This window comes from Echiichthys vipera, assembly GCF_963691815.1.
Source record: "Echiichthys vipera genome assembly, chromosome: 19".
Classification (NCBI taxonomy): Eukaryota; Metazoa; Chordata; class Actinopteri; order Perciformes; family Trachinidae; genus Echiichthys; species Echiichthys vipera.
The window spans coordinates 19,602,495-19,626,542 of NC_139844.1; the positions used below are offsets into that span (position 1 = coordinate 19,602,495).

The following is a 24,048-nucleotide window of genomic DNA, read 5'->3' on the forward strand; positions in this document are numbered from 1 at the left end:
GAGGGAGAAAATAGATAAAGAGAAGGAGAGCAGGCGGACAGAAGCAGATATCCATTTTACTCCTTTTCAGAGCATGGTGGCAGAGATCACATGGATTTAGTCGACCTCTACCTCCCAGAGTGCTTCACCTACCACTCTGACACAGAGTAAGTACTTTCACCCCACAGCATGACTGCACAGAGCATGAGGAGTATGCACACGTGTAATGGCAAACTGAGCTACAATTGTGTGACATAAGATTCTTTAAGATGTCTGATTTTGGGACATTGTGTATGTGTGTGTGTGTGTGTGTGTGTGTTTATGACAGATAGTATGCACTAAGGTGTCAAGATACCAGCATTTTAAACTTTATTCAATGCTAGAATATATATATATATATAGAAAGATATTCAATACCTCCATGGCACACAATATAGGATACTTTCTTACTTTTACTTAACAAACCTGAACACTGTGCTGGTTCTGAAAAAACAAAAGTCACTGAAGACATGTTTTGTGTTTCTTCCTTGGGTTCAAAATCTTATTGTAGATTTTAAGATTTATAGCTGTGGTACTTTCAATAGGCATCGTTTTAAAACATGTGGTGTCAATACTTTTGACAACCTTTCTATGCCCCGGGAGCTTTTGATGTTCACGCTGATTTGAATGCTCCCGAGAGTCAGTTTCATTCATCTGTGCGCTTTAATTAAAACGTATTCAAATGATCAAGGACGTCGAGCGTCGGAGGAGTCCATCACATCAAGTGTGATGGAGAAAGCATAACACAACTGGTTAAAGTATTTGCAGGACACAAATTCAACATCCCCACTATACCCTCTACCCTGTCAGAAAAAAAACGATGTTACATTTACAATATTTGCTCATTCACTCCTTACATTTTACAGTCTCATTGGTTCTGTTAGAAAAATGCAAATATGTCACAATAACATTTAAATCATCCTTATGTTTGGCACTTGTCTTCCTTTAAATTAAGCTGGTGCCATTAATTACCAATGTCGGGTTGCAGTCTTTTCTAGTTCTTGCGGAATTTAATCGGATGATTATTTTCTCGAGTGCTTTAATTAATCGTGTAGTCTATGAAATAGTAATTAACGTTCAGCTCGCCTTCCTAAAGCCTGAGATGAAGTCTTAAAATTGCCTGTTTTGTCCAACGGTCAAGACCCAAAGATGTTCAGTTTATCATAGAAAACAGAGAAGATTTCGTCTATGGAAGTAGAGATAGTTTGGCATTTTTGCTTAAAAATGTATCAAACTATTAATCAGTGATCGAAACAGTTACTGAATACTTTTCCTGTTGACTAATCCTTTCAGCTCAGTTGCGGTGTATTAGGAATGATTTGCGTAAAAACCCGTAAAAATGTAAAATCCTCTGTGTTTTGGGGGAGTTTCGAAGAACATTCCCCAGGTTTGTGAAGGTTTGTTTGCGTTGCTTACGTCTTCCATTGTCCAGTTTGTTTGTTGATAGTGAGGGTGAGTAGGTAAGAGAACAGTCGGGGTCATCCAAAGGCTGTAGAAAAATCTTCCCGACGTGCGCAAAGCAGCTGAGAGCCTGTGAAAAGATGTGTGAAGCAGCTGTTTGATTACCATTTTGATTGCCTTTCTTTTCTGTAATCCTAAAAAAAAATAATCATGTTCATTATCATCACTGTGGTGCTTTTATCTGCGGCTGTGGCATAATCACTGTGCTCTGAGAAAAACCTCTCAGCAAGCATTTTGGGCAATGAAAGCAACATTCCCTACCAGAGGAAGATGTGTTAGGGAGACAGACGGACCAAAATAAGACATATGGACGTACAGGTCGTCTGATTGCTGGCGACAGAAACAACCAGATAAGGAATGAGGAGAAAAGGCAGCGATGGCGGCAGATGATCCCCTGCGTGGCACGCTATCCTTGTATGCAGAGCCTGCAGGTCCAAAGCTCCAACTACAGGCACCTCATCTCCTTGCTAACAGCTTCGTCCAAAGCCTGACTAAGGCTCTTACGGCTGGCTTGGGGTGCCACTGATCCCTACTCATCTCCTACTGGCTCATTAGTTAAAAAAAAAAAAAAAAACACTACTGAGACCCCACTGACCTATATAACTGCTCCTCGGGGTTGGGTTAGGGCTAAGAGGTTAGTCAGTATTTATGTTTTCTTGTGATATTGCAGGGAGAATATCTGTCGCCTTGCATTTTACTTCCCCATCCCCTTGGCCTGTGGATTTGCCTCCATTTTCTTGACATTTCTCGGTCACTTTTCTCTCCTGTATTTCCTTCCCTCTCTCTGTTTTCTCCTCTCACTCTCCTTCCCTCCCCTCCCTCCTTCATCCACCAGGTCAGTGTCTGCATTGTGACTCCGCTCATTTGAAAGTGAGTGTTGCCTTCTCTCTTTTCTTCCAACACATTCCCCCCTCCCAGGTTAATGAGCCACAGGACTGCCCCTTTCTTTCTGTCCCTTCCCGGCTTTTTCACACTCCCTCTATCTGTCTGACTCTCTTGTAATTTCCTCCCGCCTCTCTTCTTCTCCTCTCTTTCTGTCTGCTTGTCGTTTCACGCTGAATTTTGGCCTTTGTTGCCAAGGTGCAATTAGAGTTGTTTTGGTTGCTGGGACACAAAGGGGTAAGGTACGATAACTTTGAATCCCCATTGACACACACACACACCCTCTCTGATTTATCCCCGCTGCATGCCGCTCTACGAGCTCCACCAACCGTCTTTTGATGGGCTTTTATGTGGAGTTGTAGATTAGTAATCTGTCAGAGTGAATATTACATCACATCTGATCACCCCCACTCTAATGCCATTTCATTATGGCAAGTCCCCCTCCTCCTCCACCTCCTCTTCGTCCCCGTGATGCATTATAATGGCAAAAGCACAAAGTATATCTCATTCTGTACCTGTCAGAGACTTGACACAGCAATATGGACGCCGGTGATGGATAGCCGATAAGTAAACCAGTGAGTCACGTTAAAAGCAAACTGAAATCTCTTCACTGTACGGTTTTTATAGTCTTCAAAGTGGATTGGAGAGGTGAGGAATGGGGGTGTGGGGGGTGTCTTGTTCATTGGTTATTGAGGTAAACTTTGGGGGCTCAGACAAGAGTCGGGTATTGTTTCAACGCTAGTGCCGATATGTTGCCTGAGTTTCAGCACACTGACAACTGAACAACTCAGCCAGTTCAAAATAGTTCACAATAGCCGAGTCTAACAAGGCACGAGACAAAGACAAGTGCAAGACTGCAAAAAAGGTGGACTTGAGACAGAGACTGGACTCAAGAACTACAGGCCTGCTCTCAGAGCAAGTGCCCCTGAAGTAAGTCCGTACGAGGTAAAAATCCTCGTACAGAGGAGGTCAGGGTGTTGGTTGAGTCAAACAAATACAGGACTTTCAACCAGGACTTATTTTGACCCCACTCGAAATCTTTTCCTAACCCTAACCAAGTGTTTTTGTTGCGTAATCTTAACCAAGTAGTTTTATTTGAATTCGCAGTGTTACCCATGCATTGCCTATGTTTAAAACAACGAGTCTAGTGGGGTGTCACAGTTTGACACGCAGGGCTAGCCGGTGCGTTGACAAGTGACGCCAAGGGGTCGGGACTAAACGGCCGTATTTGACAATTTGGGAAGAGAACGGGTTGCTTGTGGAAGGTTTTTCCAGCCGTAGAGGTTTTCAATTGAACAAGTGACAAAATTAGCAGCTAGCTGGTGAACACCGCGCAGCATTTAGCAACTCAAGAGACAGATTGTTCTTTCAGGAGTTGGTGGAGAAAAGAACAGAGCTAAAAGCAGAGTTAACAATGGGTTAACATTTGTCAGACGACCAAAGACACAACTCCAAATAGATGATAATGCCGTTCTGTGTCTACTCTGTAGAAAGACAAATGCTTGCTAGCAAGTTCACCCTGTTACCTTTATTAGGGGAAAATATGCCACTTGTTACACTGCCCATAAGTGATGAAAATATAGCCCCGCTTAAGACAGCAGACGCTATGATTAAGTTGCTGCACCTGCTTTGTTTTCTTATAGAGAAGTCTCCTTTTGACTTTTTTTTTTAACTTGTTGTCAGTCTGTTTCTTACTGTGTGTCTATATGTCTGTCTTTGTGGGTTTGTAGAGCGGTCAATAGTGCGTGCCCATGGTTTACTCTGGAGGTGGTTAAACGTAGCCAGTCTTTTTGCCTACCAAATGACTTGTGGCCAAGCGGACAATGATTTACATGGCAGGAAACAGACTGACTTGGACATCCACTTCACCAGGCCAAGATTAGAGTGGTAGAGATGTACAGCTGTGTGTGCGTGTGTGTGTGAGAGAGAGAGAGAGTGTGTGTGTTCCTCCGCATATGGAAGCCACAGAGAGTGAGGTAGCAGTGGTCTTTTTAAAGTTGGCCTGGCGACAAACAGTTGCATGCCAGTATGTGTCAGGGTGTTTATGAAGACACTTGCTTTAAAATGTGTCTGTAAGTGTGTGTGTGTGTGTGTGTGCCCGTGTGTGTGTTTGTGTGGAGGGAGCTTGAACGTGTTCCAGTGCACATGAATTGTGAAGTGTGTGTAGGGAAGCCGGAGCCTGTCTATGGTTTTTATTTTTACATCTACACATGAACGTCTGACGCCACGATGTGAGTGTTTTTTTTTTTTGGGAAGTGTGTGAGTGTGTGTGTGTGAGAGAGTGTGTGAGTGTGTGTGTGTGTGTGTGTGTGTGAGCGCAGATCACATGCCTGTGTGCCTAGTGTACACCTCAGCTGGTTTCAGATGCTTTTTTCTTCTCGCTGTGGTGACAGAGGGCCTGTTGTGGTCACATCTCCATCCAATAATAAAGTAATGATACACACTTTTATATGCAGGCAGAGGAAGATTTATTTTAAGCCGTTATACTGTAAAGTATTCTGGAAGCATTCATAGAAAGTACCCCTGAAAGTACAGCAGTGCTATGACAGAAGAATGTCTCCGTCTGAATTGTTTAGAAAATATTTAAAGGAGACATGCTCATTTTCTGTTTCATACCTGTAACTGGGGTTTCTACTGGAACATGTTTACATGCTTTAATGTAAAAAAACCCACATTTTATTACTCATATTGTCTGTTTAAATATACGTGTATTCAGCCTCTGTCTGAAACGCTCTGTGTTAGTTACTGTTACTTACTTTAGTTACTTAAGCTCTCTTCCTGAAAAAGCCCAAAGTCAGCTTTGATTGGTCAGTGTTTTGGGTCTTCTGCATCTGTGCTCTCGGTCTCTCTGCACAGTCACTGCAGCCGGGGAATGACTGTAACGCCACGGTAGCTGCCCTTTCTACCTAAATGTCATATAGTTGTGACATCACAACAGTACAGAAGTCCTGTCTCCCTGTTTATAGACGCAGTTTCTGAATATGGGCTGTGTACATTTCTCCGTGGATTGATTGTTCGGATACTTTTACAGTATTTATATAGCACCTCAACCTGCTTTATAATAATAATAAAAATTATGGAAATCTCAATTTTTACAATATGGGATCTTTAAATAATTAGAAACAGAAAGAGCAGAGCATGTTGTTGTTTAAACCATTGTAGTGGTTTTAGGGTTGACTTCCCATGCGCAATACACACAAACATTTGATCTCAGTTATTGCATTACAAAGCAGCTGTTCTCTCAATGGATTATTTCAATAGCACCTTTTTTTTAAACATTACCTAATAATAAGAAAAAGCTGATCAGTGTTGTAACAACCTTTCAACTGCTGTAGGCGGGTATGATGAGTAATTGAGAGACACAAAGAGACAATAGAGAGAGAGAGAAAAAAATACTAAAGGTAATAGAAATAGAAAGACGGCTGTGTTTGGATTGAACATAATGGCGATGATGAAGCGGATGATTGCTGGCTTGGCTATTTCCCTACGTTTGCTTAAGCAATCTTCTTCTTTAAAAACAAAGCAGTGTAAATGGACAGCAACTTTGCATATGTGGGAAATCCCAAACGGCTGGTTTAGATAAGACTGGAATGGATGGATGCATGAATGAAAGGGATGTGGGGATGGAGAGGTGGAGATTGGGAGACTAACAAGGGGGGAAAAAGGATGTTTATATCAGGAGCTTTCAGGACATTTTTAGCTCTGTATATGGTTTGAAAATACATACATTAATCCATAACTTAAAGGTAATTATTTTTCCAAGCTGCTTAGTATATTATTACTATCTGTGTAAATGATGCCTGACTTAATAAAACTGCCCGCTCATTAATATTTATCACAAGACCAAGGTGACTCCTTATATAAAAGCTGACCTGAGAATCAAATCTTGCACTTGCATCATGAATATGTATTACAATAAGGTGTCATATATATATATATATATATATATATATATATATATATATATATATATATATATTTATATATAATAATGTTTCTCCTTTCTCTTTGTTTTCTTTCTTACAGACATCTGGGCAGGATGTCAGTGAGGGGCTTGGACCCCACCTGTCCCTCCACTATAAAGCGTGAGCCCTCCAGCCCCAGCCCCAGCTCTCAGGGCGACATCAGCCCGGCCCAACCCAGTCCTGGAAGCTCTTCCTCGGACACAAACTCCAGCTACGGGGCCCTGATCAAGGGCCATCACATTCACACCAATGGGCTGGAATCGCCAGGCCTTTATGGTCACACAGCGGGGTTGGCCAACAATGGAGGAGCAAATAGGTTGGTGTATGCATTACTCTGTCCCTTATTTTGTGTGTGTCACTCCACTTCAGATGTTGTGCTATTACTATCTGAGCGTATTCATTTTCATTGTTCCTATTCTCTTCTCCTTCTCTTCCTCCCTCCCACCTGCATTCAGGAGGTTTGTGGAAGAAGAAAGCCAAGTGAAGTGTGAATTCATGCTGGGCTCCGTGGCCAAGCGTGTGTGTCTGGTGTGCGGCGATGTTGCCTCAGGCTACCACTATGGTGTCGCCTCCTGTGAAGCCTGCAAGGCCTTCTTCAAGAGGACCATCCAGGGTAAGAGAGACACGCAATTATACACACATTTAGGCATGGGTTTCATGCTCACACTTAGTAACAGAATTTATTGTGCATGGCTGATAATGCCTTCCGGCATCATATAAACCTGTTTTACTAGCAACATGGTGCAGATGCAGCCGTGTGTTTTGGTATAAACAAACCCTGATCAGTTGAGTCTCAGCTTCCACCTCCTGCCTGTGACTGCAGAAAGGCTTTAAATAAAGACTTGTTTGCAAACAGCTGATATGCGTTTAACAGTGCATCGTGTATATAGTCAACATGTTTGCGTTCAGGCTTTAAAGCCTCAGATAACATATGGTGCTGAATGTGCACGTGTTCGCTTTACCCCTGGAAAGCCATTACTGGCAAGAGGCAGTAGCATGCAGTTTGGGTGTTTTAAAAGGATTGTCCTGTGCTCTGTGGGCTCGCGGCCCAGGTCGAGGAACCGGGCAGGCTGCGATGTGTTTAGGCCTCTAGAAGTTGGCTACTGCAGATGGGTTCAGAGGGCAAACCGGATGAACGGCTGTCAGATCAACCGAGGAGATCTGATGTCTGGCTCATCAGATACTTCCTATTTCTGATTGAGGGTGGCAGCTGAGAGCGTCTGCAACTGGCTGAACGCCATCAGGCTTAACACACACATTTGGCTGCCATGGCTATTACTCCCAATTAGGCGTTGGGATGTGGGAACATTTTTTTTTGTTGCTGTGTGATTGCACTGATTGTGAGTGAAAGTCATGGTAAAAATTAAGGATTCTTTTGAATATGCGTTTTACAAACAGCAAGATATAATGTTAATTCTAAATAATTTAAAGGTCCCCTGATTTCACACATGGAGATCAGTTTACTCGTCACAAGGAGGACTTCACACCCTGTAAAAACTATTCATTGTGATTGTGATTGCGATGTCATCAGGTTTTTCTCAGTTTTTATTTGAGATTACACATTCATAACAGAAGGCCTGAGGCACAAAAACTAGAGGTGTAGAGTTTAAAAGATGTGAGAATTTTACCTCGCAAGGACAGTCAAATGAAAGTTCAGTTGCATTATGGGTTGGATCCTGAGTTTTGGAGCTAATAGTCAGGATGTCTCTGCATCTACTGCTTTAATAATCACTATTATTCTTTTAATCTGTCTCTTGTGTCTGCCCCCAACTTTATTAAAGTACAACCCTAAAATGCTGGAGTACGCCTTTAAGAATTTGTGCTGTGACATGTTTTAGTGAAAGTGTAACATTTTTCGCATGATAACTGTGAATCCCAATATGAGAATGTCGTCAGAATGAAATGAAGACAGGATGAAAAAAAATATTGATTTATTGCTTCACTGCGACCTGTTTTTAAAAAAAATGATGTTTTATCTTCCTCTTCTCTCCTCCAGGTAACATTGAATACAGCTGCCCAGCGTCCAATGAATGTGAAATCACCAAGAGAAGAAGGAAATCCTGTCAGGCCTGTCGATTTCTGAAATGTCTGTCCGTGGGCATGTTGAGAGAAGGTCAGCTATAGACTAAAAAACACTTTCCGGCCTCGGGTCAAAACATTGTTTGAGTGGCTTTTTCTGGGATTGATCGGTTGCTAGTCTTGGCAGAAGTTCAAACCTCATCCTTTATGCGGTTGAGACAGAGAAAAAGCACCGGAGAGCGAAGGCTAACACAAGTCTGACTGCAATTTCTATGTTGTGCATTCTTGGGAACAATACCCTGATTGCCAGCTGAGATTCTCTAAAAGTCTCACCTGATAAACTGGCGACAGCATGTACTGTTCTGTAGACTCCAGTGAAACCTAAAACCTTTGACAGTTAAACTTCAGCTCCTTCATGCCAGCTGTGATGTGTGTGTAGGTCTGTGTGTGTGTAGTAAACACAGGGCAGGAACAATACATAGTGTCTTTAAGGGGGAGGAGAGGGCTGCTAAATGTTCAGTTGTGTCACTCTTTGCTTCACCAGTGTTCCTCCAAAATAGCTTCTGGAAATCTGCCAGTGTGTGTGTTTAACACTGCGGCAGCCATGGAGCGAGTCGTTGCTAGGGGCACCTGGAACGAAACTTTACAAAAATAGAAAAAGTTTTGAGATACATTTCTAAGTTGGGTAATTCATTGAATGAGAATTGGGCGATTGATCTAACGAACCCAGCGTAAAGCATTGTGCTGGACAGTAAAGTTTTCTGAATTACAGACACAGCCTTGCTATAGTGTATTTATACCCACCCACAGAATCAAATAAGGTTGAATGAATAAAAAATACACCAAATAATTTTCAGCCAAGTTAATTTATTTTCGACTGTACGGTGGAAAACGTATGCTCACATCTATGGACAGAGAGCGATGACATGTATACATACTGTGACAGCGGTCAGGTGCTCCTTTGGTCTGACCGTGTGCCTGTCTGGTGACATATTGTTGTCCAGATTTAGAAGTGACTCCAAAAGGAAAACATTAGCAACCTCCTACTGTACCGACCACTTGCTGCGCGCTGTGCGGGGCCAAGAGATGATAGTAAAGAGGGGAGAGCAGATAAAACATGCATGCACACGTGTGTGTGTGTGTGTGTGTGTGTGTAGTGGCTACAATTTTAGGACCGTGGGATAGTAAATGTAAAGATTAAGCATTTAGGCATACACCATTTAATTTATTAAAGAGTTATAAAAAGAGGAAAGAGGGGAGAAAAAGATTGCTTTGCGCTCCCTTATAGTCAGTTAGCAGCTTGTTAGCTTGGTCGCTAACGGTACAATAAGTCACACAGCTTATTAAAGAAAACATATTTGTCGACCCCTGTCTATAAACTGTGCTTCCCTTGTGAAGCAGTTTATACTCTGACACAGGAGGTAAAATTAAAGTGGATGGCATGACACAGCAAGCTATGTTAGCTCACTCCATTTAAGACTGTCGCTAACACTCAGCTGAATGCGTTTGCGGCTAACTGCTCTTAAATTTGAACTTGAAAAATTGATTCAGATGCTAAATTTCGCCATTTGAGATGCTGGTGCGATCAGGCCTTTATACAATGCTGCATGATTGCCGAGTTTATTTGGTAGATAAAATGAAAGTTAACCATAAAATTGTAAGGACATTCTATAGGCCGAAGGACCGCACACACCGTTTCATTACCGTCATTTTGGGTGCACTCACTTTTGGTTTTACCTCCACATAAAGTGACAATGCAGCTAAATTGTTGACTTGTTTACAGCCCTTGTGATTGTGATGTGACTTTAGGGATGTCACCATATCCCCTGATCTCAGCAGTTACTATCATAATTATAATGTAACTATAACCAATAGAAAAAGTGGCTGAAATCATGAAAATAAGATCCCAGTTGTGATTAGGGATGCACAGACTTTAATATAACATACCGATATATAATACCGATATCGAAGTCGATACCAATACTGATAATTAGGCTTTGGATATCGGCTGTTATTAAGTCAGGATCCAATACTAGTCTCTAATTAATAAGCTGTAGCTTTATTGTGTGGAAGTGACTTGGAGGATTCTTTATGAGACAACATCAGGCTCCACTTACACATTACTTTCCTAACTTTGTAAAACAACATGTAACAAATAATTACATAGACATGAATTCACTGAACTGTTATTTTTTCATTTGAATAATAAATAATAATACGATATATAATTGAATCTAATATATCAGCCCCATTGTCTACATCAAGCTACAGCATCCCCGATCCAACTATTTAAGTAGGTATTGGCCAGATATCTGATGATCCCAGTTGTAATAAACTGGAATGATCCTTTAATCCCACCTACTCCTGTCCAAACACACCACAGCATCTGTTTATTGCTGCTGTGCGTTCCTAAATATGTGTGAGTGTGTGTGTGTGTGTGTGTGTGTGTGTGTGTGTGTGTGTGTGTGTGTGTGTGTGTGTGTGTGTGTGTGTGTGTGTGTGTGTGTGTGTGTGTGTGTGTGTGAGTTATGGATACACAGAATTATAGCATCTTTACACGCGTATCAGTTTGTGTATACGAGTTTGTTTAAACACGTCAGCCTGCACTCACATTTATGAACACACACCTCTGCTGTGTTTTGTGGGTGAGTGTGTGTCCGCCATTTTTCTAAATTAGCTGCTTTTAATAGGGTACGGGCATCGACAGCATCCCAGTCCACCTCTCAAAACCCCCTCTTCTCTTGCCACCCCCTTTTGCTTTCCCTCCCCCCTCGTAAATTCCTCCAGATGCCTTGTGGGATTCCTGGACCTCCGTGAAATGCGAACTGCCCCTCATAACTCCCGTCGTAAGCGCCCTCGTAACGCGCTTCATCGTGTCTCGTAATGCCCCTCTTCCCCGGAGAGGCCGCAGTAAAGGCCGAGACAGAGGAGCTGTGAGGTTTAATGGGGAGACTCAGAGCCGTATTAAATACACAGCTAAAAGACATATAGACCCCGTGCAGGATTTGATTAAGCCGTGTTTAGCTCTCGATACTACAGTTCGCTGTCACTTCTAAGGGCAGTAAATACGCATAGGTTGGCAAAATGTTCGGACCATTTTCAAAAGGCAGTTTATCATACAGATGTTTTTTTTTAATGGTGCAACAATACCTCTGTAAAGTACGTTTGTCTCTGCCTGAAGTTATTTGGTCTCAGGTGTGTTAATCCTGCTTTGTTAATATGAATCCTGACACATTTAACAGACCAGATAGACTGTGTGTTCTTTTCATTTTCCACATCTTTTTCACTTGAGAAGCATTGAGCGGGGAATGTAATGCCACAGTGGCGTTGTGGATGTTCCTCACAACATCTGAGAAGTGCGGGATTGTTTATACTGAACACATGCTGGTGGCAGGACTGATGGAGGCGTCGGGGGACGGGGGATGGTAACCTGGATCCGTCTGGATCAGTGGCCGGGTGTCCGTTTTCTTGATGCCGCTGCGCCGTGCGCCTTTTGGGAACCTGTAAAGCCTCCCGTGTGAAGATCGAGACACCCTCAAAAGAAGGCAGAGTGATGAAAGCGGCAAAAAATAGATCAATGTCTGAGTAGCCCGTGTTTATCGAACTCTGATGGGCTGTACAGAAGAACAGGGAGGAGGTGTGTGCGCCTGTTATCCACCAAAGCTATTCTTGGCCTTTTGGTTGTCAGCACATTCCACTGTGAAGAGTTACACTTAGCTCTAATGTGTGTGTGTTTGGATAACTGTCAGATCGGAGCCCAAACAAGCAAATATACCCGTATAAAACACACTTTTTCCGACATATCCAGTGACCAAAGTCGTTTAGTTTGGCGTTTGCGTTCGCGTTAAATCCGACGCACAAGTAAGCGTCCTCTTCCCTCATCTCTCATCTCTCGCCTCAGAGTGGCACCTGCCAAGTGCCCAGGATAATCCACACTATTTGCCCCTCATGACATCACAAGGGGGTCAGGGGGCACTGAGTTTGCCCTACAAATCTCTTCTTTAATTCCCCACTCGTCTTCTCGAGTACGAGTTCTTCACTTCTTCCTGTCAACCCCAAAACTGCCTGCTCACATTTTACCCATATTATCATCATGGGACTAAATGTGATGCTCAAAAGTATGACTATATGATCTAAAATCTATATCATGAAAAGTTGACACATTTTTTAAAATTACATGGTCTGTTCTCTCAACTTGATCCAATCGTCCTCGTCTACGGGAGCCGCCATCTTGTCAGACTTTGACTCCGCCTTGTTTCATCTTACCAAAAAAGGGCATTGATGTGACGTTGGGGGGAGGGAGATACGTCGATCTGGCTGACGTTTACCTCAGAGGAGAAGTGAGGGCCAGTGGCTAACTGTGCTGTGAAATACGCCCTGTTTAACATGGGGCTCAATGAGAAATTGCTCTTTTATGAAACCTGCCCCTAGTGGACACTCAACAAACTGCAATTTTTGGCACTTCCATATTGAATCAACCAGGAAGCCGCTGTGGTTAGTTTACATGAGTCCACTTCAAACTAATCAGTAGAGTTTAGAGAAAAGCTCAAATAGACAAATCCCTCATGAGATATATTCCAAACTGTTCTAACTTTCTCAGACAAGGTCAGATCAAGATTGAGAAAATATGTTCTACAGTACTAGGGCGTGAGGTTGGTAGGGATTTTACAGCTTCTTTCTGTCAGAGCCTTCAAATGTAGGAAGTAAGCGGTCGTACAAAATCTGAGCACGATATTTCATTGTAGTCTTGTACTCAGCAAAGGTCACAGGCCGCATTCTTGCACTGTCGCTTTGTTATGAGTGGTCCCGTCTCCATCTTACCCATCTCTGTTCATGCTAATAAAGCAGAAATTCGATAAAAATTGTTCCTAATGGCTTGAATATAAAACGACACGCAATAGCGTTACAAACCAATGATGCAAGAAACACACTTTACATGCCTGATTAAGAGGACGTTGTGTTATTTAATGTGGATGTTCATGCACGCTCTCCATAAATATCTAAGAATAAGTACAGGACGCAGCAGGCTCAAAGGGATGAAGTGTCACTGTGAGGTGTCAAGTGGGCAAATAATACCCTCAGGGTGCCATTATAGATCTATTCAGGGTCACTATGGCCATTTACACTGTGTAGACCAGGTAACCCAACACCACAACTGAAGCTTCCCTGAGTCACGTTCACACATTCGCTGGACACATTTTCTTTAGAGATACACCGGGTGACTACTCTCACATGCACACACACACACACACACACACAATGGTCTAATATCCCCATCAACGTGGTGACAAGGTGATTACAACGCTCATGAAGATGAGCAGTTGTCATCGGCTGCTCTGGAGTTCTCGCGTGTCCTGTTACAGGATGCGTGCCGCTGTGCCAGCATTAGACATGTTCCGTTCATGTGTCCTCTGGGTCGTTGTGACACCGAGGCAGATGACGGGTGACATCATGATGGTCGACGGTCGGTCGATGGTTCAACGCGAAGCCTCTTTCTGATCACCCGATTGAACTGCAGTCCGCGTTCAGAGTCACTGCACAGGCATTACTCTTTTCATCAATGCTAATGAAATACATTGAATTCATCTGGTAACTTTTGGATCTCTTTTTTTTAAGATCAACAGAATTTCCAAACTAATGCATTAATATTATACTTTATTTCAACAAATGTACTCACATTTTGCTCAAGATCCCTTTTTAAAACCATTAAATCAAACCAGAAGTTCATTTATTCAATATTTGAAATGTCAAAATTGTATTATTAGAGGTTTTTTTCAAATAAGAAGCAACATTTTTTGGTTTTAGTCGCCACTGTGTGCACAAGATTGCTGGATTAATACTGTATATAATAAAAATTGTTATTATTAAAGATAGTTTGACTTGTTGCTGGTCATGGGGGAATTGTCGGGTCTCTGTAAATCATAAAAGACTCAGTAAGCGAGTGTGGTCTAGACCTACTCTATATGTAAAGTGTCTTGAGATAACTTTTGTTATGATTTGGCACTATAAATTAAATTGAATTGAACTTTGTGTCCATATGTATCCAGGGTGTGTGAGTGAATTTAACCTGTAAGTGACATTTAGAGCGTTACACCAAACATTTAATATCCTGGTGTTTTGGTTTCCGCAGGTGTGCGTCTGGACCGGGTTCGAGGCGGCAGACAGAAGTACAAGAGGAGAATAGACGCCGAGAACAGCCCGTATCTGCACCCTCAGAATGCCTTGCCTCAGAAAAAGACGTGTAAGTGTGAGAGGCTCCAGTTTTATCCGTACTGTCTGCTCTCTGTGACGCCGTCTGTCATAACGCTCAATCATTTTTATAGCTTGTATTTGCTAATGAGTTGGCATTAGTCAACGCCAACTGTTGTGCTGGAAGTGAGACGTGGGGAGCTTTGAATGGCTCTAATGAACTACGTTGCCCTTCTGTGAAAACCGTGTGTGTCCAAAACTTCCTGAACTAGAAATAACATCACAATTTTCAGCTTTTTTTTCTCCAAATAATCCTGTGGGGTTTCGAATGCTTTAATTAGCTTTAGAAGTATCCACGATGAAACACTTCATCCCTTTTGATTCAACATCATCAAATTTGGAGATACATGGTTTTCAATAAAATCAATGATGATGAATAAATAGAGGTGGTTATGTTAATAACAAAGTTGTGTTTTTTACTCTCTGCATCTCTCAGTCATCGTTGGTGGTGCGGTAGAAAACAAGGTGGTGTCCCTGCTGCTGGTGGCCGAGCCGGAGGGCATCTTCGCCATGCCGGACCCTACTGTACCCGAGAGCGACATCAAGGCTCTGACCACGCTGTGCGACCTGGCCGACAGAGAGCTGGTGGTCAACATCGGCTGGGCCAAACACATCCCAGGTACAAGGGCGGTCAGTTAAGCCGGGCAGTTGTTTGCCCTCACACTGCGCCACACACATTAGCTCACATTAAGTCTATAATCAGATCAGAGGAGATTGTTTTGACTTGTGGTTGCCAAGATGCCCAGAGGAGAGAGGGCATGTTGGCACGACTGTGTGTTATCTGTCAGTCATCCTCTGCGTGTGTGTGTGTGTGTGCGTGCGTGCGTGTGTGTGTGTGCGCCATGCCCTTGCTGACCAATGTGCGTGTTCCCAATATATCAACCAGATGATCAGTGGCCACCTGGAAGTTTTAATTCATTTCCTGGACCGCTGTCGACTCTGAATTACGGAAATCCTCCCGACACTTGGAACACACTTAACTTCTCCTCTGACACAGGAACAGCAGAGAGGATGTTCAGAGGGGTTTTTTCTTCGGATGAGAGGATGGAAAGGAGAGGGGAAGTGCATTCCAGCAGCTTAGCAGGATTAAAACGCAGGCATGCATCTATGTCGACGGTTGTAATTGTATGCGACGGCAACAGTGGTTTGCAGGTCTGCTTTTGATACTTGGAGACATTTGCAACTCTCACAAATGAAAAAAAATGACATTCTGAAGCCCCTGCCACCCTTGGTTATAAGCTGCTCTGAATTAACAAACTAATTTCTTCTTTCCCCTCACGTCCGTAAAGCTATTCAGTTTGCAAACGGCGTAAAACAGAGAAAAGCAGCACATTAATCACATTTAAAAAATCTGGGAGAAGAGAGATGTTGGCAAAAATGACTGCAATGATTAATCAGTTGTCAAACAAGCCTGGTCTGCCAGTGGATCAGCCGTTCCTCAGGAATGCATTTTATATTCTAGCACAGATCCCGAAGTTTCCAACAGCGATAGATTAACCAATAATGAAATAAATCATTATTCCATCTTATATAGGTAACATCAGATCTCGATAATGTGTATATATAACGATATAGCATGTTTTCAGGTAATACAATAACTAAATAGTCATGATAAAGCCTGTTTTTGTATACTCCTGTGTGAGTATTTTCTCATTCTTTCAAGAACTTTGGTGGAAAACGAACACAACGTACAAGGATCAGAATGCACAGTGTGGTCCAAATGACGTAAATATTGCCGCAGTTCGGCCACTGGTTTTTCGCAATTGTAATAGAGACGATATAGAAAAATAGGGATATATTTCTCTCGCCGTTACAAACCCAGGAAAATCCTCAGGAATGCATTTTATATTCTAGCACAGATCCCGAAGTTTCCAACAGCGATAGATTAACCATAATGAAATAAATCATTATTCCATCTTATATAGGTAACATCAGATCTCGATAACGATTTTTCGCAATTGTAATAGAAACGATATAGAAAAATATATATGATCATTTTGAGGATATATTTCTCTCTTCTATCGCCTGCATGTGAGAGAAGGACTTAATCTGCTCACACATGTGAAACCATGGGTTATGCATCCAGTTAATGTTAATTTCATGACACTGTGTGGTATTTGATGTAAACTTTGATTATAGAACCAAAACTGCAATTTTCATGATACTCCCTCAGATATTTCAGACGACATTTTTTGAGAAGTTTTGAGTTCTTGTTATAGTCAGTTTAGACAACGTAATTGTGTATCACAAAATCCCGTCATGATTTCTTCATCGTACCGATTCCTTTGAACGAAAATGTTCCTACTGAATTATCGCCCAGCCCTACTAGGACAAATTATTATCTCTCCTGATTTCTGTTCTGTTGTGTTTTCTTATCGTCTAACTGAAGCCCCGACTGCTTTATCAGCCATGGTTATCCACACCCAAAACATCACCATGGAAACACCTGGGCTTTTTGTTGATGCCCAATCTCTGAAATGCTTACAAAACAAACAAAGCAGGTGTGTGTGTGTGTGTGTGTGTGTGTGTGTGTGCTGTCTCAACCATATTTGTCATTGTGTTTCTTCCTACAAAGTCCACATGAAGCAGCCATTTGATCATTTGTTGGTGTTTGGTGTCCCTCAGTATTTCATTGTTCTGTTAGAACCCCCCCCCCCCCCCCCCCCCCCCCCCACACACACACACACACACTTCGCCCCCAGGCTGTTGCTGTCTGCCTCTTTTCTCCCGTTGTCGGCTCTTTACTGTCAGCGCACGAGACAGAAGGAGCCCGACTGATGGGTGTATTTGTAGCTCTTTGCCAGTGGAGGGGTTTGCTGGGGGAGTGCCTGTACACACAGCAGATACCCACCTGAGGGGAGAGAGACACAGGGAAAGTTATGTATTCATCCAACTGTCAAGCTCATTTTACTTGAAGTTATGAAATGTCACTAAAAACTAAATAAAATGAAACTAAGACACACTTCCAATCGGACGAGTTGAGGCAAATAAATAGGCTTCTTGCATTGAACAACTCACGTCAATTTCAAAAAGAGGAGAGGATTTTTAAAGACCTGATCAGTAGCAGGTTGTTACTGTTCATTACAGAGAGTTAGACAAGTAGATCAATACCACTCATGTCTACACGATAAATGTAAAGCTGGAGCCAGCAGCTGGTTAGCTTAGCTTAGCATAAAGACTGTATAACAGGAGGAACATAAGATTTGTTTTTTCGCTGGACTTTGTCACAGTGAAGATTTCAGTAAATTACTGCTTTGGAAATGGTGGTAGGTGGATTTTGTTAAGGACAGAGCCTGGCAACAAGAAGCGACTGTTCAGTATAAACAACATGGCGACTTCCACAGAAGAGATGAGCGCACTTTTTTCTATTGGATCCTTCTGTTGGAATACTGACCGGGCACCTGAGATTGTGCCTTTTATCTGTAAATTTGCGTTACACAAAAGGCAAATATCCTTTCTTTTATTTGGTTGATTGTGCCCGTATGTTGGTGATAGACAGATAGTTTATCCAATCAGCAACCAGTATTTCCGCCCCTTCACAAAAGATCTCCAAACGAGAGTTCCCAGATGGATGTGCTGAGCAATGCAAATTATGCGAATCCATCCATCTGGTGGAGTCAGGTTCCTTTTACACTACTTGTCGCATTCACCCATTCACACAGACTGTCAACATCCAATCTGATCATTCAAACCACATTCATACGATTGGGGTTTCAGTGTCTTGCCTGAGGACACTTCGACATTCGGACCGGAGGAGATGGAGATCAAACCGCCGATCTTCAGAATCTGCTCTCTGAGTCGCAGCCGCCCCAAACATTCACTGGCTTTACCTGCACAAATGCTAAAATTAGCTTTCCTCTGTTTGTAATATACTTATTACTATTCTGAGAATAAAAGTTTGGGCCTTACAAACATTTATTCATAAGGATAAATTAATTGGATTTCTTTGTTTTGGCAGACAAAATGACACTGCTGCCTGAAAACATTGCCCTTCCAGTAGAATTTTTGCTTTTCCAATTAAAAAAAACAGAGATAACAGCAGAAAGACAGAGACAGAGAGGCAGAGGAAGAGAAAAAGGATGAAAAAAAGATAAAGAAGAGAGATAGAAATGGAAAAAAGCGAGAGTGACTGGAGTTGAGATGACGGAGATCATGAGACAGAAGACAAAATGAAAGGAAGGGACAATAGCATCATTCAACAAACAGATTGAGGAGCTTTTTGAGACCGAGGCAGCTCAACTGACAGGAGATAAAAAAGGAAAGGTAGATAGAAGAGACACGCATACAGAGAATGGATATTAAGAAAAAAGACGGCCCCCTCCCAGCAGCGTAATAGCCGTGTCACATCAGCTCTAGATGAGTGGCAGGCCACACGACCCCCATCGCTGGGAGAACCAGGGTCCTGGGCAAAGTGGCCTGGGCCATCTGAGTTCTTTGCCCAGGGGGAGGTGAGTGTGATGGGGCTACTGTCCTGGGTGCCCCCCCTCCTCCTCTGCGTCCACTCTTATCAGGCAGATTGATGATGATGTGGTCTGAAGACTGAGGGCCAGACTGGCAGATGAGCTGGCTAAAGACCAACCGCCCTCTTCGCTTTTGGCCTTTTTGGGTCTGTGCCGCAAGATGGCTGTTGAGTGTGTGTGTTAAAGATGACTGTGGTGTGACTGGCCGTGTGTCGCTATTGATACGACACAACCAACGCTGGCAAGAAATGTCAGCATTCCTTATTGCCCTCAGCGTCCTTTGCTTCGTCCCTTTAAAACCCACTCTTTTCTCTTTATTGAAGGTTTAACTGGTATTTTAAAATATATCAATATATATCAAATCAATTGCCTGAGATTTCATCACACAGCCCCAAACACACTCTGTTTCCCTGATCGATGGTCCGGTGCCAGAATACTGATCCCTATCGACCAATGAAATTGTGCACAGGCAGCGTTTCCAATCAATCAGGGAGCAATAGCGGGGGAACAGGCGCCACTGACATCCTCGGGGTGATTGTAAAGACCAGCGGATCCTGATAACAATCACCGATGGTGTCAAAAACACAAACGCCTCCCCCTCCACCCCTCGCTCTGTAAAATCATCTGTTTAATTACAGTAAACGTGTGTGTGAGCGTGTGTATGCGGGTTTATGCGGGGAACGTGAGCAGGTTTAATCATGCTCCTGTGGGGTGTAATTGTCAATCAAAGTGGGCGTGTTCCACAGAGTGTCGTTAAATTCACCCCCTATTCACTCCCTCTGTCCTTTGTCATGCCCTTTGCAATGTGGTCTTCTTACGAGGGAATCGGTATCATCATGATGATATTATTACACTGAATACAAATTATTATTAATGCTGGAATCAGTGGGATATTTAGATAGAAGCAGTAGGCTGAGGGAATTTGAATACCACCCAAGATGCAATTTAACTAAATGATTTAAAGGGGTACTGCAGCAATTTAGTATTGCCTTTTCAGAAAGTCGGGGGACTTGTGTGGAACGGATTAAAAGATGATTTTGTTGTTTGAGGCTGAAATATTCAGACTCTTGGGCGCTTCTTCAAAAATACTCAATCCTACAATTTCCACAATGCAACGTAAAAGCATTTTCATTAGGCCTGAAATGCCCACTTCTTTTTCTGTGAAATATTTGTAGTCTTGCACCCGATCCAAGATGACCATGATGACATCATTAGGGTCATTTCAGACGTTAGAAATCTCCCTCCAGAGCCACAGAAGACATTACACAATTCTTTTTTTTTACAGGCACTAATTAACATAGCAAATCAACTGGCCTTGATTCATAATGTGTCCCTATGTGGATTATCCCTTTAAAATGTTTCCTTTGCCCTCATCTCTCTAGGCTTCCCCTCCCTCTCTCTTGCTGACCAGATGAGTCTACTGCAGAGCGGCTGGATGGAGATTTTGATTCTTCGAGTCGTGTTCCGCTCGCTGGCCTTGGAGGACAAGCTGGTGTACGCCGAGGACTACATCATGGACGAGGAGCAGTCGAAGCTGGCCGGGCTGCTCGACCTTAACAACGCCATCCTGCAGCTGGTGAAGAAGTATAAAACCATGGGGCTGGAGAAGGAGGAGTTTGTGGTGCTCAAGGCTATTGCTCTCGCTAACTCAGGTATTAAGTTAGACACAGTCATAGATACCATGTATCTGCACAATTCGTAGCCAGTTGGGCCACAGATCATGTCCAGACTGAAATATCTCAACGGCTATTGGATCACTTGCCATGAAACTATGTGCACATTATGGTCCCCAAAGGATTTATGTCCAAATACCTGCAAAACATTTAATGCAATAAGTGCAATTTAATCTAAATCTAGAATGGTGTTTTCTGAAATTTTTGTTTTCTGAATTTCTTTCCATTTCTTTCCTTGGCGTACATTCATTCCTAAATTCCATCTCTTCTTATAGACTCCATGCAAATCGAGGACTCAGACGCAGTTCAGAGACTCCAGGATGTCCTTCACGGGGCCCTACAGGACTATGAGGCCACCCACCACCCCGAGGACCCCCGACGGGCCGGCAAACTGATCATGACCCTCCCTCTCCTCCGTCAGACGGCTGCTCGCGCTGTCCAGCACTTCTGCAGCATCAAACAGGACGGCCGCGTGCCCATGCACAAACTGTTCCTCGAACTGCTGGAGGCAAAAGCCTGACCCCGAACACAGACCTCGTCCTGATACCCCGGCGCGGGGTGGGGGATGGGGTGGGGGTGGGGGTGTTAGAGTGACAGGAAGTGAAGCATAATGGGCAAATGACGGGGTTTGACACCATGTATTTGTCCTACTCCCAGTTCGAATGGAGAAGTTTAATTTGCGTTTAGTGTCTTGACGAAGACGACATTGTCATCTCTGCTGTTGTGGCGCTCATTTTAGCGCGTTGACCTGCTTCGAAAGGTCGAAGGCGGACGGACAGACAGACAGAATCAAAGCAGAGGGAAGCGCCTTCTAGAGATATTTAAAGTAACATGCCAAAAGTAGAGCTTCTTTGTCAAAAGACCACCTGATACTTGAAGATCCTCGTGGATTATTTCATCCATCTTGAAGCCTGTTAATCTGCATTCTAGTGCATTTAGAGAGCCTTTTAATGATTTGACTTTGTTTGTCCTTTTTGTACAGAAAAAGGTAAATGTGTCCTAAGAGGTAAGTCTTGCCAAAGAGTAAAGACTCATACTATTAATACCAGCATATGTCCACAATAATATAACGTGGCCTGTAAGACATTCACGTAAACCTGCATCCCTGCTGTGTTGTGTACCGCAAAAAGTATCTATCTATCCACCACATTCACATTTAAATGATAAAAGGGAAGCTATTAAATCTCATTAAACAAAAGCCGGCCTCCTGATTTGAGCAGAAGATTTCAGGGAAAGAGTACTTACTGATCCGTAATACAATTGTACGACAGCAAAGTGATATTTATTTAAAAGTGACTCTGTTCGTTTGCTGTTTTTTATTTACTAACATGGCATTAATGAAGAGTAGATTAAAGCAGTTACAGTGGATAATAATTTTTTAAGAAGATTTTTAAATGATATCGTTGTATGATAATTTTTTACTAGCTTCTCTGCTACAGCACTGATACCTACTGTATGTATACCACATCATGAAATTCAAGGCAACATGATAATACTCGTACGTACTTGAAGACCATAATGTCGTAGAGTTGTTGTTAGACACGTAGATATAACTTTAACTATGTAAAAATGGCTGCCATACTGTATAATCTGGATTAAGGAGGCATTTGATGTCTCTTCTATGGTAGAAGTCTGTGTGTAGGATGAAAATTTGTGCACTACTTTTTCCTTTTAGCCATAAAGTTTTGGGGGGGGGGGGGGGGGGGGGGGGATAACCGGCGATGGCACTGCTAATCTGTTAGTGTGTTTTGTGTGAAGAGTAGTTCTATCAACAAAAAAAAATGTCTTTTTTCTGCACACATTAAATGAAGGGATGAGGCTCGGAAGGAAACTCAGTACAGTGAATAAAAAGTCTGCTTATTTTCCTCAAGGTACTGTGACGCTATGATGTGCATAATTTTTGTGATAAGATGACGGCAGCGATTCGCCGGCTTAAATGTATGTACTGTACGTTTTGCTGTATATACGTCATGTCTTATGCCAACAGAGATGTTTAAAGATGCAAATAAGCTTTGTTTGGATGAGCTGTGCCGTGCTAATTCATTCTCAGGTGGATTCTTGGGCAATAAAGATGATCCCCTTAATGCTAAGCTCACATCATTTGAGTGTCGTCTCTCTCAATAAAGGGAAGAAAGGCCGTGAAACAAATTCATTAAGAGCTGGTAAGTGGGTGCAGTCTATTCTGCGCAGTCTTACAATGGACTGTCATTTCTATGTAAGGGCCATTATGGCACATTTAGGCCATCAGAGCCCAGTTGGATGGAGATTTATAATTAACAGCTATAATGTAATGAAGTCTAACAGTGGCTCCAGGGGAGTGCTGGTCATCAGATGCCTGTTGAGGCTGATGGAAGCAGAAGCGGTCGACTCATTGCTCCGTCATACAGTCATCCTCCCTCTCAACATATAGTTAATAATATTTAGTATATATTATATATAATATTTTGGTCATACTTTGCTTCTGTACTTGTGAGCAGGGTTCATTAAAGTTGCAGTCGGCGACATTTTTCTGATCATAGTCAATGAAACCGCCACTATGCTCCGATAGAACAACATGAATCATCCGGTTTTAGAGAAGAAAAAGAGCCTCTACGTGCAGAGGCCCTGGAGGGGCCCTGGATTGGCCAGACTATTTGAATTTTTATAAATTTACTACGCTGGGGAAAAAAAACGTGCCTTCTATTAGAAACATTAGAAAAAAAAGTCACTGATTGGATAGATATGGGACACATTTCCCCAATCAGCTGCCATCATGTGGCGAGGTTCATAGGGTCAGTTTGGTTGTCAAATGATACGTTACTCACTGTTACTAGACAGTGATGCGGCAAAATGTCAGAAAGGAAATGTGATAGTGGAGCCTGAAAAAAGAAAAGCACAACGACTGAAAGAACAGTGGGACCGATATTTTTCAAGGTTGCGGACCCCTTCTTCTGTTCTAGTGGGCTTTTTTCTGATAAAGCTGATTAATAATGTGGGGGCCGCAATAAAGAGCAGCCTAGGGGCCCCTGACCACCTTAATCCGCCACCGTCTACGTGCTCCTAGAGCTTGTTGTTTTGTTTTGCAAAGATCGGCCGCCCCCGTATCAACCCGCCTCACACCACAGATCCCCCCCTTATGCATGTTACAGTATGACATGCCTCAAGCTAGGCATACGCTAAATGACATTAGCAATTGCTATCTATGAGTAAGTTAGCAAGCCTACATCCGTGTAGTGTACTCCATGCCATTTATCGTTAAGAGAAGACACGGGCACTGACAAGCACTCCATGGGAGAGAGCGGAGGAGCACGGTGGTAGAGGGGGACGGGCGTGAGAGTTGTA

The 24,048-nt window shown here is 42.8% G+C and overlaps 1 protein-coding gene across 3 annotated transcripts; it reads left to right on the plus strand.

Annotated features, from left to right (window-relative positions):
* Nucleotides 1-90: 90 nt before the first annotated feature.
* On the plus strand, nucleotides 91-21,247 carry LOC310962177 (estrogen-related receptor gamma-like; the record flags this gene model as incomplete). Of its 3 annotated transcripts, none has more annotated exons than XM_083934559.1 (8): nucleotides 91-146; nucleotides 6,388-6,648; nucleotides 6,782-6,939; nucleotides 8,323-8,439; nucleotides 14,476-14,586; nucleotides 15,031-15,213; nucleotides 20,437-20,706; nucleotides 21,003-21,247. In XM_083934559.1, the coding sequence occupies 8 exons, from the start codon at nucleotides 91-93 to the stop codon at nucleotides 21,245-21,247; spliced, it is 1,401 nt and encodes a 466-aa protein (XP_083790685.1). The 3 variants fall into 3 exon arrangements, with proteins under 3 accessions (XP_083790685.1, XP_083790686.1, XP_083790684.1); XM_083934560.1 differs by having other exon boundaries at nucleotides 6,388-6,642; nucleotides 14,476-14,592; XM_083934558.1 differs by having other exon boundaries at nucleotides 6,388-6,642.
* Between the last annotated feature and the right edge of the window lie 2,801 nt (nucleotides 21,248-24,048).